Source organism: Stenella coeruleoalba (genome assembly GCF_951394435.1).
Source record: "Stenella coeruleoalba genome assembly, chromosome: 2".
Taxonomy (NCBI): Eukaryota; Metazoa; Chordata; class Mammalia; order Artiodactyla; family Delphinidae; genus Stenella; species Stenella coeruleoalba.
Window position 1 is genome coordinate 4,424,963 of NC_137147.1, and position 16,911 is coordinate 4,441,873.

Consider the following 16,911-nt stretch of genomic DNA (forward strand, 5'->3'; position numbering starts at 1 on the left):
AATCCGGAGCGAGCGCACGCCACCTCCCGCCCCGCTGACCCGCATCGCGCACGCCGGGAAGCTCCTGGGCCGCGCAGGCCGTTGGCTCCCCGTCCGGGCCGGGCCCCACCTTCCCGCAGCAGCACACACCCGGCTTCCTCTCCCGCCCGGGGCGGCGCGGGCGGGCGCACGAAGCACATTCTTTGTCTGCAGCGCCTCGGCAGCTCCCCCGCCCGCCCGCCTGCCTGTTACGTGCCTCCCGCCCCGCCCGCCCCAGGTCCGCCCAGCCAATGAAGCGCGGCGGCGGCGCGCAGGGCCCGGGGTGTTGTCCGAGCCTCGCCCGCCCGTTGGCTGAGCTCTGCGCCCCGCCCGAGCCCGGCCGGCAGGTCCGAGGGGCCGGACACGCCGACCGAGGTGAGGGACCACGGGTGGTGCGCTGGCGACAGCAAGGGCCGGCGAGCCGGCCAGCGAAGGACGTGCGCCCGGCGAGGAGTCGCGCGCTGAGCCGCCTTCGCCGCCTTCGCCGCCTTCGCCGCCGCCAGACCCCAGCCTGCGCGGTGCTCTGTGCCTGGAGGCGGCCAGGCCGAGTCCCGGCCCAGCAGGGCAGGGGGAGCCCTCGACGGCGACCAGCCCGGCGAGGGGCTAGAGAAAGAGGACAAGGAGGAAGGGCGGCCTCACCGAGGACCCGGCAATGGCGCTCGACTTTCTGGCTGGATGCGCTGGGGGTAAGGAGGCGGGCGGGTCCTGCCCGGGCGCGTGCGGGGGCCGGGAACGCCGGGACGCCGGGGCGAGGCATCCGGGCTGGGAGGCCAGCTCACCTGCGAGCTCTCGGCCCAGTGGCTTACCCTGAGGCTGGGGATTCCTCGTCTGTAAAATGGGTTAACAGTGCTCTTGTCTCACGGGATTCTCGTGGGCGTGAATTGCCGACAAGCCGGGAGGGTGCCTAGCACGCTGTCCGCGAGGGCAGGTGTCTTCTAAGTCCTTCAGGGCACGTTCGGACGAGAGGTCTGGCGCTCCGGGACAGTACCGTGGCTGCCAGGGGACTGCCAGAAGGATGCCCCACAGCCCTCCTCGCCCGAGGCCGGCGGACGGCGAGGCCCCGAGCCCATTTCCCTCTCCCCCTCCCCCAGCCCGCGCCCACCTGGAGCAGGGTCCCCTCCCTCGACCCAGAAAGTTTGAAGCTGGCTCTACCCCCTCTCCCGTAGCCGTCTGGGTGGGGCTGGGGCCGGGGCCACTGGACGATGCCCTAGGGAGATGGCGTAAAAGGCGCCGGCACGACCCCAGGCACCGAGTCACGCTTTGGCGCCCCGCCCCCTTCCTACGTGGTTCTGCTGGTGGTTAGACTCCACCCGGCTGGCAGAGTGGGCCTGACACGCCGCGCGAGCTAGGCCTTGGTCTCACGCGTGCGTGTCACCGGAGCCGGGGCGTGGCGCTGGGGTCCTGTGTCCCCGGGAGAACCTGAGTCAGTGTGTTGTGCGGGCTCTGCTGTGGCCTGACCGTCGGGCGTCGGGCTCTGCACTGGCCTCTCTGGCCTTTAGTTTCTCTGCTTTCACTTGTAGAGTTAATTTATTCAACAGGTATTCACTGGGAGCCAGGTTTAGCCCTCAGGAATTCAGCAGAGTGGACAGAAGTGGCAGGGCTCTGCCTCACGGGGAGAGGGCTGCTGGCTGGGTGTCCCCAGGCCCCATCCAGTCTCTGACATCAGGTGCTTCTCTTCTCCGGCACCTGCCCCTGTTGTCTTTAATAAAGCTCTCAGCTGCCTGCCAGCCGTGGGCACCCTGGAGGAAGAGGAGAGCATCTAGCATTTAAACCAGTGCGTTGCTAGCTTCCTGTTCTGCACCAGAGGAGGGCTGGTGGAGAAGGGGGTGTGCCCAGGAAGTGTCCCAGACGGTCACCCAATCAGGCCTCCAGGCCCCAGAGCTTTCAGTAATTTGGGGAGCATTTCTCCCAAGCCCAGGGTGCCAGAGGAGACAGGAGGGGTTGGCCTCTGTAGACCCAGCTCTCAATCCCCCCCATCCCCATTCCACTCTCTGCTCTTCCTGTCCCCCTCGAGGGACCTCCCTGAGCGTCCTGCCGCCAGGCTGCCAGCTTCTCCTGGGCCCCAGACCCTTCTCTACCCACCCCCAGTGGTGGCTCAGCCCCAGGGCCAACACCCCTTCCAACCCCTTTCCGCTAGGCAGAGTGGGTTCTTTCCCCAGAGGCGCAGGATTCCTTCTGTATTCACGCAGGCGTCCTGGGATCCACGGGGATTGGGCTGGGAACACTCATCCTAAGGCCAGGCCCATCCCCCCAGACACACTTGTTAAGTCACTCTGGGCTCTTGCTTACCCAGGACCCTGCCTGGAATGCCTTCTGCCCATCCTCGCCAAGCCCACCTGGGAGAGATCCTGTCCAGGCCCCAGGGTTGGGGCAAGGCCAGGGTCCAGCACCCGGGAGAGCTGTAGGTACTCCACAACCCCCAAACCCACTGCCCTACCTGGATCCAGGTGGAAGCCTGGGGCGGGTGGTGCCCACCTTCTCCCGCACTGTGTGAGCGGTGACGGGAAAGGGTAGGAGAGACCCTCTCCTGGTATATTTGACCCAGGAGAAACCTAGGCCCTCAGAAGTGGAGAGAGGCTGCCAAGCTCTTCCCTGCCCCCAGCCTCACGGGCGCTAGGGGCTGGCCCACAGGACAGTGACCGGATTGTGTCCCAGGCCTGCCTTCCGGGCCCCTGGCACGGCCTGGCTGGAGTAGAGGGGCCGTCCAGGAACCTTGCTCAGGTGGCGCCCCTGCCCTGGGGCCTGTCCCCCAGAAGCTGCCTGGCTCCTTGGGGTTTGAGCTCCTCAAGGCCTAGAGGCTCAGGGCAGATGAAGGCTGCCTTTCCGCAGCTGGGGTGCCTCTTGATTCAGATTGCCCGGAGGAAGGACAGTACGTCACCTCTGATTGGCTGAGTGTGGGCCACGTGTTCAACCTCGCCTTCCGGGGAGGTGCGGGTGGGACCTTGATTGCCAGCTTCCCCGAGGTCTCCCGGGATGGAAGGGTCCCAATGCCCGCCTGCACTCCCCCACCACGGGTCAGTTCCTGGTCTGACCTTGGGCTCTGAATGGGGGTCCCCTTGCCACAGGCATGGATGGGAGGAGAGAAATTCAACAGTAGGCAGTGGGACCCTGCATATGGGGGACAGGTCAGTCATCCTGGTGTCCCTTCCCACCACTTCTTCTGCCAGGCGCCTCCAGGACAGTGGTCCCACCTCCTGCCCTTGAGGGTCATGGGATGCGGGTTGCCCCTCAAAGGCCAGCTTATGTAAGGCAGTGGGCACCGGCTTTGGAGTTGGGAGACACGGTCCACTTTGGCTGCTGTGACTGTAGGCCCCTCTCAGGGAGACGGCCCTCAGGCTTCCTGGCTCTCAAGGTGACTGGGAGGTTAAAAGGGTAAGGATTTGGGGGACTGGAGGCCCTGATGGAGGCAGGCCCGTAGCCGACTCTTGTTTCTGTAGATGGAGATGTTTAGGGTGAGGGGCGCCAGCCCTTCGCCTGAGGGCCCTCAGATCAAGGGAGAAAATAGGAATGCAGCTGCCTGCTCTCGGAGCCCTTGGTGGGATTGAGGGGCGCCTCTCCCACCCCACAGGCTGATGAAGGCTGTTACTAGCACTTGGGCAAGTCTGGGACCAGAGGCGGGGGCATCCACCCACAGGAAGGGGACCCCCACCCCAGCTGGGCCTGGCTGCAGGGGGCACGGCTGGAGAGAGAAGGAAGGCCAGGCAACGCACCCCAGGCAGTGTTAGGTTTCCAGAACCCGAGGAGATCCAGTTACAGCCCACGAGAGGAGGTCCTAGAATTAGGATTTTCAAATTCAGAAAATTCGAAACATGAAATGAAAAAGAAGGTAGATCTCAAGCGATAAAAACAAAGTGTGTCTCGAAGATCAGAAACACAGAGGTGGAAGTCTCGAGGGGAAAGACAGGCTTGGGGTGTCTTTTCACCCACCTTGAATGTTAGGGGTCCCAGAGGGAGAAAAAGGTCTGGAGATGATGAATAGATAATAGAGGAAATTTTCTCTGATCAGGAAAAGGCTAGTCTGTGCTGGGAGAGTTCCAGGCTGGGTTCTTTTAAAGGAAAAAGACAACACCCTTGGTATCTCCTGGTGACATTCCCGAAATCTACAGATAAAATCTCAGTGGCTTCTTCATAGAATAAATAAGTTATTGATAAAGGAGAACAGACACGCTGACAACAGATTTCTCATCTGCACTGGAAACCGGAAGATTCTGGGACGTTGCCGCCCTTAATGGCCTGGGCCCGGAATTCTCACCAGAGCACAGGACTGTTTTCCCTAATGGCGTTAAAGAAGCAGATTTTGCAGATGAGCAGGAATTCAGAGGGCATGTCTCCCATGTGTTACAACTGAGGGCCATAGTCAAGAAAGGCTCCAACGATCGGAGTAGAGACCCCGAGATGGCGGGAGAGGTGAAGAGGAGATGGGATAGCCCCGAGTCCCGTGGGGTTTGTAGATCAGTGGAAGCTGGCAGGGTGGGAACCCCCTTGGGGGTAGGGTGGGGCAGTAGAGGGCAGAGAGAGCCTCCTACTCTCACCCCATGGCAGGGACGGTTCTCACCCTGTTTCTACATAAGGGTTATGAGTGTTCAAAAGCAGAAGTAACTCTTAGCTGAAGTTAGAAATTAGCAAGCAGAAAGGGGATAAATAGTAGTTTGCCTGAACCAGCAAAAATGTCGAAAAGAAAGGAAGTACATAGATCATGCCCATAAAATACGACGGAATCACGTCAGAGCTCTTGTCTTGGCAAAATCTGAGACTGCTGCAGGCCAGAGTAGAAACCAAAACCCAGCTGTAGATTGTGGAACAACTAAAACAAAGCAGTAAGACAAGGTTGAAAATTAGGAACTGGACAAAACTATACCAGACACACGTGACCAAAAACAAAGCAGGATTGGCAAAGCTAATATCAAACAAAGTGGATTTTAAGGTCCGAAGCATTAAGATGAAGAGGACATTATACAAGGATTAAAAATACAATTTATGGGGGAATTCCCTGGCAGTCCAGTGGTTAAGACTCCACGCTTCCGGTGCAGGGAGCACGGGTTCAATCCCTGGTCGGGGAACTAAGATCCCACATGCTGTGCGGTGCGGCCAAAAAGTAATAATAATAATAAATAAATTTTTAAAAATTCAATTTATGAAGAAGCGTAGTAACTCCCGTTGACTCTGGGCATCCATGAACATGCTAACCAGCTCTGACAGGGAGTTAGCTCTGAGTGGTTAAGGAGGGCGGCTCCAGGGCCAGAAGGTTTGGGTCCAGATCTCGGCTCCACCGCTTACCTAGCTGTGTGGCATGGACATATTACTTTTCTATGCCTCAGTTTCCTCATCTGTAAAACGGGCTAATGGTCCTTTCTTTACATACATAAGAAAGAGAGTTGGTACACGGACAAAACTAAGAACGGTAACCAGAAGGTAGAAACGTTACTGTTTGTTACTCAACAAATGTTAGCCTGTTTAATTGCTGTATTTAAATATAGCAAAAAAAAAAAAAAAGAACTGTAAGATGTACACACATGAAATTCTAGGGAGGAAAGCATGGGAGTCAGCGCAGCAGTCACCCGACCTCACTGAGCCTCACTTCTTCCATGAAGCAGAGTAACAAGACTGCCTGATTCACAGGGATGTTTGTAACGCACACAGCACGCAGGACTCTGACAGGTGCTTGTGGGCCATTTGGAGGGGGAGCCTTTGTCCTCTGAGGGGGGCTGGATTCGGACAGGTCCTGGACTGGTACATAACCAGGCATGAACGCCTCAGGTCCTGGGTCAGCACTTCGGGGCCAGGAGCAGCCCTGGGGAGGTTGATCTTCACACCTGTACAGGTGGAGAGTGATGCTCGGACACCGAGTTCTCTGTGAGCTCGAGCAGCTGGTAAATGACAGGGAAAGTTCAAATCTGGGCGAGGGACCGGCCCCAAGTCCAGAGCCCTGGAGCCCCCAGCCGTGCCAGGTATTTGGAGTGATGTGAGCATCTTAGAAATGGCACGTGCAGCCTCCCAAGGGGGAGCTTCTGTTGTCACCTGCAGTGAGCAGCAGGGCGGAGGGAGGGTCACCAGCTTTGAGCTGGCCAGGTGCTGGCCTGACCTCGGGGCGGTCACCCTCACTTACCCTCACGCGGAGGATTAAGGGGCTCTCCGGATGTGCCAGGCACGTCCTTGCCAGAACCGTGCCCCACGCTGCGGTTTCCGAGGCATCTGGGTCACACGTCCTCCCTTCTCCCTCCAGGTGTGGCAGGTGTGCTGGTGGGACACCCGTTTGACACGGTCAAGGTGAGTCTCTCGTCGAGGTTTTATTCTCAGGCCCTCGTGGAGGCACAGACATTGGAGGGCGGCCTGCAGCGTCCTGGTGGCTGGACCCCCCTTTCTGGGCACCACCTTGGGAGCCCTTCCAAGGTCCTCCCACAGGTTCTAGAATGAAGGTAGAGTCAGGGTTCTTCTCCCTGCTGCCCAGGTGAGAGGCAGCTTGTCCACCGGGCCAAGTCGGCCTTTCCTCCCAGGTTTGTCCCTGCAGTCTCCCAGCTGGGGCTGAACTTGGAGCTCCATTCTGGGGCTTGGCCAGCTGGGACTGAGGGGCCGAAGGACAGGTTTCCTCCCACCCAGAGCAAGGGGCACCCCCACCCCCCGTTTTTACACAGAACTCCTCCAGACAGCTTCCTGAAAAAGAAAGAAAGTTCAGGGAGAAAATGCAGAAAAATCAAACCTTGTCAGCCTTTCCCGTGACCGTGATCTTCACAGAGCGGTGGTGATCAGGGCTGAGAAACTGAGCAGTCGTTTCCCGAGGGCTGGTGTGCACCTGTAGGGTGCTGGTGGCTCCTGAGCATGGCCCCGGGGCCGGCGCCCAGTTCCCCTCTGCGAGCCCACACCTTGGCACGTCGTCGGGCCCCAGGTTCTCCGGCACCTCAACGGAAACCAAGGAAGTCCGCATACCCAGTTGGAAATTCCCAAATAAGATACCCCCGTTTCTGGGGCTTTTTGGTCCTTCAGCTGTAGCCACGTCAGGACCCTTCCTTGCGGGCTTCCCCTGGGAGCCCGGTGAGCTGCCAGCAGCAGGCACTCGGCCAGACCTGGTGTCCCGCTGTGAACACTGAACTTGGCATCTCTTCCCAGGGGGGCGAGGGCAGAGCGCAGGCGAGGACGTCAGCCCTAGGTGGGTTTGAGAGGACTCCCTGTCTCCTCTTTCTTCAGGAACCCAGGTGTTCCTGGGCTGAGAACAAGTCTTGTGAACTAGGGCAGGGATTTTCTCCAGCAGAGGCGTGAGGGCCCTGCCTTATGCACTGGCTCTGACTTTAAAAAGGTCTGTCCCGGGAATTCCCTGGTGGTCCAGTAGTTAGGACTCCCCACTTCCACTGCTGAGGGTCCAGGTTCAATCCCTGGTCGGGGAACTCAGATCCCTCAAGCCACTCAGCAAAGTCTCCCCCGCCCCCCACCCCACCCCCTGCCAAAAAAAATAAGTCTGTCCCTGGGCCTGTGCAGCTCCGGGCCCCCTGCCCGGCTGATCTGTCATGGGACTGTGGGTCAGTCACTTTACCTCTGGGTAAAGTTCTGACCTGCACAGTGAGGGGTTGGCAAGATTACTGAGGCCTTTGGGCCCGGTGCTCGACAGTGCAGTTTGTGCCGGGTGAAGTGCTGGTTCCGAAGGTCGTGGAATTCCTTATTCCTTCCAAGCCACTCAGCGCATTTGGGGAGGAGTTGGAAAGGCCGGGCTTTCTGGCCACTCAGCAGCCCCTGAGCCCCCATATGGGCCTGTGAGAGTGAGGTGCTGGGGCAGCCTGTCCGCACGGCTTCCGGTGTCTGCCCAGCTGGCCACCCCCCGGGGCCTGCCCACGGGCCAGAGCAGCCCAGGACAGCCGAGCAGGGTCCACGTCGTGCTGTGTTTCTGTCGCGTGTTCATGTGTTGCGAATGCCTCTCGGAGCTGCATCCAGCCAGGAAGTGTCTCCGAGTCACTTCTTCAGCCCAGCTTTGCAGAGGCCTCTCTGAGCTAGGACTCGGCCAGGCCTGGCCAGGCCTTCTGCAGCTCCCCGCCCCCGGCCCCTCAGTCAGGCCCGCCAGGCTGGGGGGCACTTTGCTCTGGCGTCTCTAGCTCCCTCGGACCTTCTGAACCATGACCAGCACCCCCGGCAGTAATTTGAGCACAGGAGCCTCTGCCCCACTGGGTTCCTGCCCCCGGGACACCCCTCTCCCCCCACCTTACCTGGCACCTGGAGGGTGGGCTTTGAGGAGATCCGTTTGGAACTGTGTTTTTGCCACCGTGGCCCACCAGCATCCCATCTGGGCAAAGCTGTCTTTAAAAAGCCAAGCTCTTGGTGTGCGGGGTAGTGTGGTCTTCGTGAACTTCCACCATGGCGTACCGGGGCCGGGGCCGGAAGGTGCGGAAGGTGCAGGTGCATCCCATCGATCTTATCGTCCGATGCTTGCAAAATCTGGGATTCAGGTGTGGCTTTATGAGCAAGTGAATATGCAGATAGAGGGCTGTATCACTGGTTTTGATGAGTATATGAACTCCGTATTAGATGATGCAGAAGAGATTCATGCTAAAACAAAGTCAAGAAAACAGCTGAGTCGGATCACGCTGAAAGGAGATAACATTACTGTGCTCCAGAGTGTCTCCAGCTAGAGATGATCAGTGAAGTGAGAAGTTGTTGAGAAGGCAATGCAGTGTGTTTAGGTGTCCTTTGTTAGGAGTGTAGTTCTAAAGCATTTATTCGTGTTGTTTTGCTCACCTTTATGTTATTACCAGATGACAATAAATGCTGTGGGATTGTTTTTATTAAAATATTTACATTGTTTCCTTCTTAAAAAAAAAAAAAAGCCAAGCTTTTTATTCGGAAGGGGGAGAAAACCCACCCCCAGCAGTCACCACTGACACTCTTGTCCCACCCATGGGCTCAGGTACCATTAAATTGTGCTGATTCGGGAGACACTCATTTGGTTTGATTTAATGCTCTATCACCAATGGCCTTTTTTTTTTTTTTTTTTTTTTTACTGTTTTCCATTATAAAAGTTAAGCATTCTCAAAGAAAATTGGGAAACGTGATTTTTTTTTGATGGCTTTTTTAATCATCGGGTACATACACATTTTTTTCGTTGACTTTCTATTACAAAAGTAATGTAGGTCATAAAAAATGTTCACCGTAACAGAGACATATAAACTAAAAAGAAAACAAAAAGACAACAGTCCTTTATGTAACCTTTCCCCCAAACCTTGTTAATGATTTCTACCAAAAAACAGACATGTACACAGGCGCATATATATTGCTTGCTTTTGGCAAAGGTGGGATTTACTTCATAGCTCTGCGGTGGTTGTTTTAATTGAAGTGTCACACACAGAGAAATGTGCGCACGCGCTCCGTGTACGAATCTATGAATCACCGTGAAGCACACACCTGGGAGAAGAAACGAGGCCGGTCCCCCCGAAGCCCCCCTCCCCTCCTGACACCTCCGCCCTCCCCTTTTCCAGGCGGCCACCATCCTAACTTCTCATCTGTGGTCTGTTTTACCTCTTGAACCTCATGAACTCGGACCTGGGCTCCGGAATGCGCGCAGGGACACCCGTGCTCCATGCCCATCCACCTGCCTTATGCGCGCAGGGAGACCCGTGCTCCATGGCCACATCCACGCTGTCTTATGCGCGCAGGGACACCCGTGCTCCATGGCCATCCACGCTGTCTTATGGCTGCAACATTGGCAGCTTGTTCCTCCAGGTCTTTGGGGCTAAAATCTGAGTCCAAAGTTTGGTTTTCCTCTGTTGCACCCAGAACCACAGCCGCTGTCCGCAGACACACCGCCTTCGCACATGTTTCTGTGGGAAGGCCATTTTCTGTCCTGTGTCACTGGATGTGACAGTGACCAGGGACACCGTGTCTGAGCCCTCTTTCACCAGGGAACAGCCGGCCCGGGCAGGGGAGGGGGCGGGGAGGCTGGGGGCTGGCCTCGGGGGTCCCTGCCTGGATGTGATGTTGAAATTTTGTGTTGCTTTAACCGCCTTTACTTTCTGAGCTAGGGGCTGTCTCCATCCATAGCAAAATGTAACTTTGTTGTAGATGAGCGTTAAGCCTCACCCCGGAGAGCGCTAGTAAGTACAGACCAGGTGAACCCAACGCTTCTCTTCTCTGTCGTTCCCCCCTCCCCGCCCCCCCAATCAGACCCTGGGCCTGGACCCCGCCACGCCACGCCCCTCCCCACCCCCCATGCCCCAGAGGTCTCTCCCCAGCTAGGGACAGGGAGGGTGTGAGGTGAGCTTGGGCCCAGCCCAGATCCTGGGGTGGGAGCCCTGGGGGCTGGCTGAGAAAAATCAGTCCCCTCTGGATCAGGGAGTCTTCACGTAGGGTCTCCCAGCCCCGTCGGGGAGCTGGGAGCCTCCGGGGCTTGTGTGCGAATGACCACTTTTCCAGGGGTGGGTCCCTCAGTCCTCAAATGACATCCTGTCAAGACTTAAAAGACTCCCCCGAGGCATCTGAAAGTCCAGCCTCGGAGGGAACAGCTCCGTTTCAGGTCATGTCTGCTGACACAGCCCTCTTGGTGTCAGTGTCGGGGGACCACAGGAGGAAGAGACAGTCCCCCAGAGACCCCAGAACATTGAAGGGAAAATGAAGAGCCTCCCATCACAGAAAACAACCTGAGACAGAGCTCATGGTGTTAATATGTTCTCCAAGTTCATCGAGTGGTTGTGCTTCTCTCCTCTGAGCTGGCAGCCAGGGCAGGGAGGGGTGCTGGGGTGAACGTCGCAGGGTGCCCTCGGTGGTCAGCTGCCTCTCAGAGCAGTGTCTGCCAGCTGTTGGCTGAGGTCCTCGTGTGCCGAGATGGTATATTCTTTTCTTCCTTACAAAACAGTTCCTGTAAGTGCACTCGCCAGCACCCCTACCCCACCCTGGCCCCGACCAACACAGCCACTCAGGTCCCTGGAGTGGACAGCCTGACCGAGCTGCAAAACATCTCCGAGCCTGTCTTCCCACCTTTGAAATGGGAGTGACCGAACCCACTTCAGCCAGTGATTATGCCTGTAATGGTGATAATCTCTGAGTCAGAGCCGGAGACCAGCTCCCGGAATGGGACCTAACCTAGCTCACCCCGACCCGCGTGACAGGGATTCGGAGTTCAGGAAATGTGCTTCTGCTCTGCACTGTGGGGCCTGCGTATCAAGGACAGAGATAAGCTCTCGGTCAACAAAGAACGCTTTCACAGTGAGGTTCTGGCCCGCTGGGCTCCAAGGGCAGCGCAGCCTGATCCCCCAGGCCCCAGAGTTGCTGACACGGTCCCCAAGGAGGCTGCCAGCTGCTCTCCTGTCACCGCTTTACTAACTCATGACCACTGCCCTCAGCGGGGGGCACTGGCAGAAACCAAGCGGAAGGCCCACGAGGCCCGAGGCTCCTCACTTTCAGTGCCCGTTGCGCGCTGCCAGCCCCTGATGAAGGGAGTGCGTGGTGGGATGTTAGATCCTGAGCCCCTTTGGCGTCGGCCACGATTTGCTACCGGGAGGGTGGGGAGGTCTCGAGAGATGTCTCATGCCCCACTGTCACTACACGGTGCAGAGATAGTGAAGCAGGGGTCTTGAGGACCCCTGCCCCTCTGCAGCTGGCTGTCCCTGTGACTCCCCGCTGATAGCCTTCCCTGAAGAGGCACAGACACCCAGCCCTGCCCCCCGCCCCCCCCCCCCCCCCCCCGGAACTCCTAAAGCCACAGAAAGCTCCCTGGCTCCCTGCCTTCTGGGTCTGGCCTCGGGCCTCCTGGAGAGCGCCTCCCCGGGTGTCCTGAGTGCTGGCTCCGGGGAGCTGGGCGTCCTGGCTCCACTAGCCTGCCTTTCACCGGGCCCTCCTTCCAGGTGCGGCTCCAGGTCCAGAGCGTGGAGAAGCCGCAGTACCGAGGGACCTTGCACTGCTTCCAAGCCATCATCAAGCAGGAAGGCGTGAGTGGCCTGGGGCCGGTGGGGGTGTGGCGGGGAACCAGCCTCTGGGATGCTGCCCTCCGCAGACCACAGAGCTGGAAGAAGAGGCGTCGGGGCAACTGTCGGGCAAATCCGGGCTTTGCGAATGGCAGGGTGCAAGTGCCCAGGCCTCTCAGGTTGAGGGCTTCGGTTCTACTAAAATTCTGCTTGATCCTCGTGTACCGCTAGGGTGGGCCGGGGCAGCTGCCAGCTGCATGGAGGGTCCCTGGAGAGGTGGGCTTGGGCAACCCCGGACTCCAAGCGGGAACGCCCCTGACGCGTCTCTGTGCGCCCCGCAGGTGCTGGGCCTGTACCGCGGCCTGGGCTCGCCCCTCCTGGGGCTCACCTTCATCAACGCGCTGGTGTTCGGCGTGCAGGGCAACACCCTCCGGGCCCTGGGCCGGGACTCACCGCTGAACCAGTTCCTGGCGGGCGCGGCGGCGGGCGCCATCCAGTGTGTCATCTGCTGCCCCATGGAACTGGCCAAGACGCGGCTGCAGCTGCAGGAGGCGGGGCCGGCCCGCACCTACCGCGGGCCCCTGGACTGCCTGGCGCAGGTCTACCGGCGGGAGGGCCTGCGCGGCGTCAACCGGGGCATGGTGTCCACGCTGCTGCGCGAGACCCCCAGCTTCGGCGTCTACTTCCTCACCTACGACACGCTGACACGCGCGCTGGGCTGCGAGCCGGGCGACCGCCTGCTGGTGCCCAAGCTGCTGCTGGCGGGCGGCACGTCGGGCATCGCGTCCTGGCTCTCCACCTACCCCTTGGACGTGGTCAAGTCGCGGCTGCAGGCTGACGGGCTGCGGGGCGCCCCACGCTACCGGGGCATCCTCGACTGCGTGCGCCAGAGCTACCGCGCCGAGGGCTGGCGCGTCTTCACGCGCGGGCTGGCCTCCACGCTGCTGCGCGCCTTCCCCGTCAACGCCGCCACCTTCGCCACCGTCACCGTGGTGCTCAGCTACGCGCGCGGCGAGGAGGCCCGGCCCGAGGGCGATGCCGTGCCCGCCGCCCCGGCGGGGCCCGCCTTGGCCCAGCCCTCCAGCCTGTGACACCCGGGGCCCCCGGCACCCGAGGGCCCGACCTCTCCCGGGGCCGCTTTTCCAAAACGCAGCCTAGACATAAATTGGGCCCCCGACGCCAACCGCCCTGCACCGGACTCCCAGACCCCGTGGGCTGTGGACTCCATCAGACCTGGGTTGAATTCCACGCCCGAGCTGGGTGACCCTGGCCACAAATTTGACATCCTCGGTTTTCTCCTCTGTGAAATGGGGATCCTCATGCCCACGTTGTACAGTCAGGAAGCTCAGAGATGATGCCCCTGCGGCGCCCAGCCTGGCACTGTTACTTGGAGTCTTCCAGAAACCCAGCCAACACGCCAGCCCTTTCCTGGGGTCCCAGCCACACCACTATGGGGTCTCTGATGACCCACCCATGAGCTTGCCAGAGACTCGCTAACGCTGCAAATCCTCCACCTGGCGGAGCTCTCAGGACACTTCTCGGCCACCTGTCCAGTCTGTGTTAGGGACAGAGAGGCAGCTCAGGGGCTCCTGGTGTCATAGAACTGAATCCTCTGCCAGTGCACTCCAGCTTCTCCATGTGGCAAGGCTGGGAATACCCCTACCCCTGACGCTCCCACTGGAGGGTAATCTGGGGGACCACTAAGAAGCCATGAGACCTTCTGGAAGCTCCGTATTGGCCTAGGGGCCGGGGTGGGGGAGCGGGCACAGGTCAGTGGGAGGGGAGATCTCAACAGGTAAATACAGCCATGGCAAGGAGAAGTCTTTTCACCCTCTGGGCTTTCAGGCTGCCCATCTGTAAAATGGGGACGTGGGTCAGCGGATGTCTGGGGCTCTGGCCCACTACCAACGGCCAGGAACCAACACCAGGGTTCCCCAGGAAATGGTGTCTTTCCCAGGCAACCTCAATGCTTCGTGTCCCTGTGAATCATCGCAGGGCCTGTAAGTGGGCACAGGTACCGCCAGTTTGGGCCCCTCCAGGCCGAAGGGCATCTGAGCCCACGCTCCAGGGGCTGTCACTAGAAGCGGGGCTGTGGTGTGAGCTCAGGGCAGCCCGGGCGCATCCAGTGCCTCATGGCCGTGGGAATAGGCGGGGAGGAGGATGCTTCTGCACAAGTTGGAGGTGACTGTGGCCTCCTTTGCCCCGAGTGGCGCTCAGCCTCTTGGGCAAAGTGATAAGCTCTCCCAGGAGGCAGGCTGTGCTCAAGGAAGGACAGGACTCCCACCTTGTACACGTGGCATCATTGTACAGAAACCGCCAAGGGAATAAAGTGTTCTTTGTTTTTTTAAGACAGCGGGGCTTTGTGTATCGTAGAGGAAGAGGTCTCAGTCCCACCCCGACACGAGTCAGAGGGGCCAGCATGGTGGTGGTCTGCCTGACCTGGGCCAGCTACGGGGTACCTCCAGACCCTCGGTTTCCTCATCTACAAAATGGGGCTAATGGAGGCGTGAGGATTAAGGGAGTACGGCTCACAAACATGCTGAGCACAGTCGCAGCCGGGCAGCAAGCGCTTCTCCGTGACTGTTGTGACCGGGTGATGGGAGGCCTGGGCCCCGTCCATCCTCCCGCTGGGCAGGGCAGGCGACCTGTGCTAGGAGCTCTCTGCAAGTACTGAGGTGGGAGGGCTCAGGGGACACGAGCTGAGGCCAGACTCGGCCTCCCGGAGGAGGGGAGGTCTGAGTGGAGCTCTGAAGGGCGAATGGACCTGTCCCTCTGAGGTTAGACCTAGCCCAACCTAAGTGATCTGAGAGGGCTTCCTGGAGGAAGCCTCGCTTGCCAAAGGAGTGTCTTCATGTCTGCCCACCCCCACTTCTGCCCAGCTTCCTGCAGTCAATCCTGGACACGCTGAGTCTCCACAGCTACAGCCTGGACGCTCCTTCCAACTGCTGAGCCAGAAGCCCCCGCCCGCCCGCAGAGGAAGGCAGGAGAGGGCCCAGCTTCCGCTGCAGGAGGGGCCAGCTCTCCTGGGCCTTCACACCCCGTTGAATCCCCAGCATCAGCCTGTGACGTCAGGCTTGTCTGCAGCTTCCGGGGACAGGAGGGTGGGAAGGGGCTGGCAGGTGACCCCGGGCAGGGTGTCCTCAGACACGTCACAGGCTCTGTTAACCCAGCGGTGTTCCCCCTGACCCCCGGGTCCCAGGCAGCAGCTCCTTCCCCCGTGAGGTTCCTCTGGCCTCTCTCTCACTTCTCTTCCCTCTGAAAGAAACCAGGCAATTGCTAAAGCCCAGGGTCCCCCACTCCCATCCATGCTGCGATGGTTAAACCTTACCAAAGACTCAGGCGGGAGGAGGGCTTGGGAGAGGTGTAGGGTTTGTGTGGATTTTTTGACATTTTATTTTCTCCCTGATTTGAATTTTTACTTGTTTTATTTGCAATGAATACTATATTAACATTACAAAGTAAAAAATGCAAACGGAACCCAGGCTATGCTGCGAAGAGAAAAACCGGGTCCTCGCCTCCCAGCCGTGCACCCCTCCCGGCACGTCCCAGGCGAGTCCCAGCACGTGGGAACATCCACGCTCCCGCAAAGCACGGCCCAGGTACTGACCGTTCTGTTCTTTGCTTTTTTCAGTTGACAATTATCTTGGAGATTGTAGCAGTTTCCCAGGGCTGCCATAACAACAGCCCACAGATTGTGTGGCTAAAACAACAGACATTTATCCTCTTAAGTTCTGGAGGCCAGAAGTGTGAAATTCAGGTGTCAGCAGTGTTGGTTCCTTCTGGAGGTTCTGAGGGAGAATCTCTCCTGGCCTCTTCCAGCACCTGGTGACCAGCAGTCCTTGGCTTGTAAGCACATCGCTCCTCCAGTGTCTGCCTCCATCTTCATGTGCCCTTTTCCCCTGTGGGTCTCCGTCTTCTCTCCCCAGCCCCAACCCGGAACCATGCGGCCTGCAGGATCTTAGTTACCCAACCAGGGATTGAACCCGGGCCCCCGGCAGTGAAAGCGGGCATCCTAACCACTGGACAGCCAGGGAATTCCCTGTCTTCTCTTTTTATAAGGACACCAGGCGTTGGCTTAAGGGCCCACCTACTCCTGGATGACCTAACTAATAACACCTGCAAAGACCGTTTCCAAATAAGGTCACATTCACAGGCACCTGGGTTAAGAACCTCAACACGTCTGAGGGGACTCAATTCAATCCACAACAGACACCTTTCCTTATCAGTGTGTTCCAGTCGGCCATGTTTTTGTGAACAGTTGCATGGCCTTTCATCGGGTGAGCATTCCTTACTTTATTCTTTCAGCTACGCTTGGGACAGTAACTGGATGGGGACAGCTGAACAGTCTTGGAGGAAGGGCAACAGCTGACCAGGCCACAGAGGGACAGTGAGGCTGGAGCTGAGGGGGCAGATTTAGCCAAGGCCTGGGAGGGAGGACGGGAAGGAAGGGCGGCGTGGCAGACGCTCCCAGGTGCCTAGAATCCCAGTTTGTTCTGTGCTTCAGTGTGTCCAGAAAAATAAAAAAACACCTTTCCAGACTCCCTTGCAGCTAGAGGTGGCCATGGGTCCCAGATCCTGCCAGTGAGATGAAAGCTGTGGCTGGGGCTTCTGAGAAAGCTTTGTGAAAGGGACACACGCAGCTGTGACACATCCCTTGCCCTCTGACCCTGCCCCCTTTTACTGATGAAATGGGGACAGGATGCCTGCAGGTGCAGTGGGGATAGAGCTGGCCCCGTGGCCTTGGTGGGCCACTGAACCAGCCTGGCCTGCGGAAGGCCAGTCACACACTCTTCCTTGGTTTCTCTGTCATTTGTAGCCAAATGCATCACGACCCGGTAAGGAGCTGGCAGGTTTTGCCCGGGGTGGGGGGTGATCTGGGTCATGCCTTGAAGACCCCCCCAGGAGGCTGTGAGGTGAGTGGGCTACACTGGGCAAGAGGAGGCAAGCCTGGATGGGGGCATCTGAGCCAAAGGGCAGTTCCAGACTGGGAAGGGAGGGTGCCAGTGGCAGGTGGGCG

At 58.8% G+C, this 16,911-nt stretch overlaps 1 protein-coding gene and 1 pseudogene across 4 annotated transcripts; both read left to right on the plus strand.

Moving 5' to 3' along the window:
* The first annotated feature begins 566 nt into the window (after positions 1-566).
* SLC25A29 (solute carrier family 25 member 29) lies at positions 567-15,364 on the plus strand. 3 transcript variants are annotated; one of them, XM_079914410.1, is made up of 5 exons: positions 572-704; positions 5,544-5,676; positions 6,242-6,285; positions 11,835-11,918; positions 12,236-15,364. In XM_079914410.1, the coding sequence occupies exons 2-5, from the start codon at positions 5,640-5,642 to the stop codon at positions 12,983-12,985; spliced, it is 915 nt and encodes a 304-aa protein (XP_079770536.1). In that variant the 5' UTR covers positions 572-704; positions 5,544-5,639; the 3' UTR covers positions 12,986-15,364. The 3 variants fall into 3 exon arrangements, with proteins under 3 accessions (XP_079770537.1, XP_079770536.1, XP_079770535.1); XM_079914411.1 differs by lacking the exon at positions 5,544-5,676 and having other exon boundaries at positions 567-704; XM_079914409.1 differs by lacking the exons at positions 572-704; positions 5,544-5,676; positions 6,242-6,285 and adding an exon at positions 10,104-11,429.
* On the plus strand, positions 600-8,630 carry LOC307182828 (small nuclear ribonucleoprotein E-like; annotated as a pseudogene). The gene is made up of 2 exons (XR_013831807.1): positions 600-704; positions 6,242-8,630. The product of XR_013831807.1 is annotated as a small nuclear ribonucleoprotein E-like (transcript).
* Positions 15,365-16,911: the final 1,547 nt, after the last annotated feature.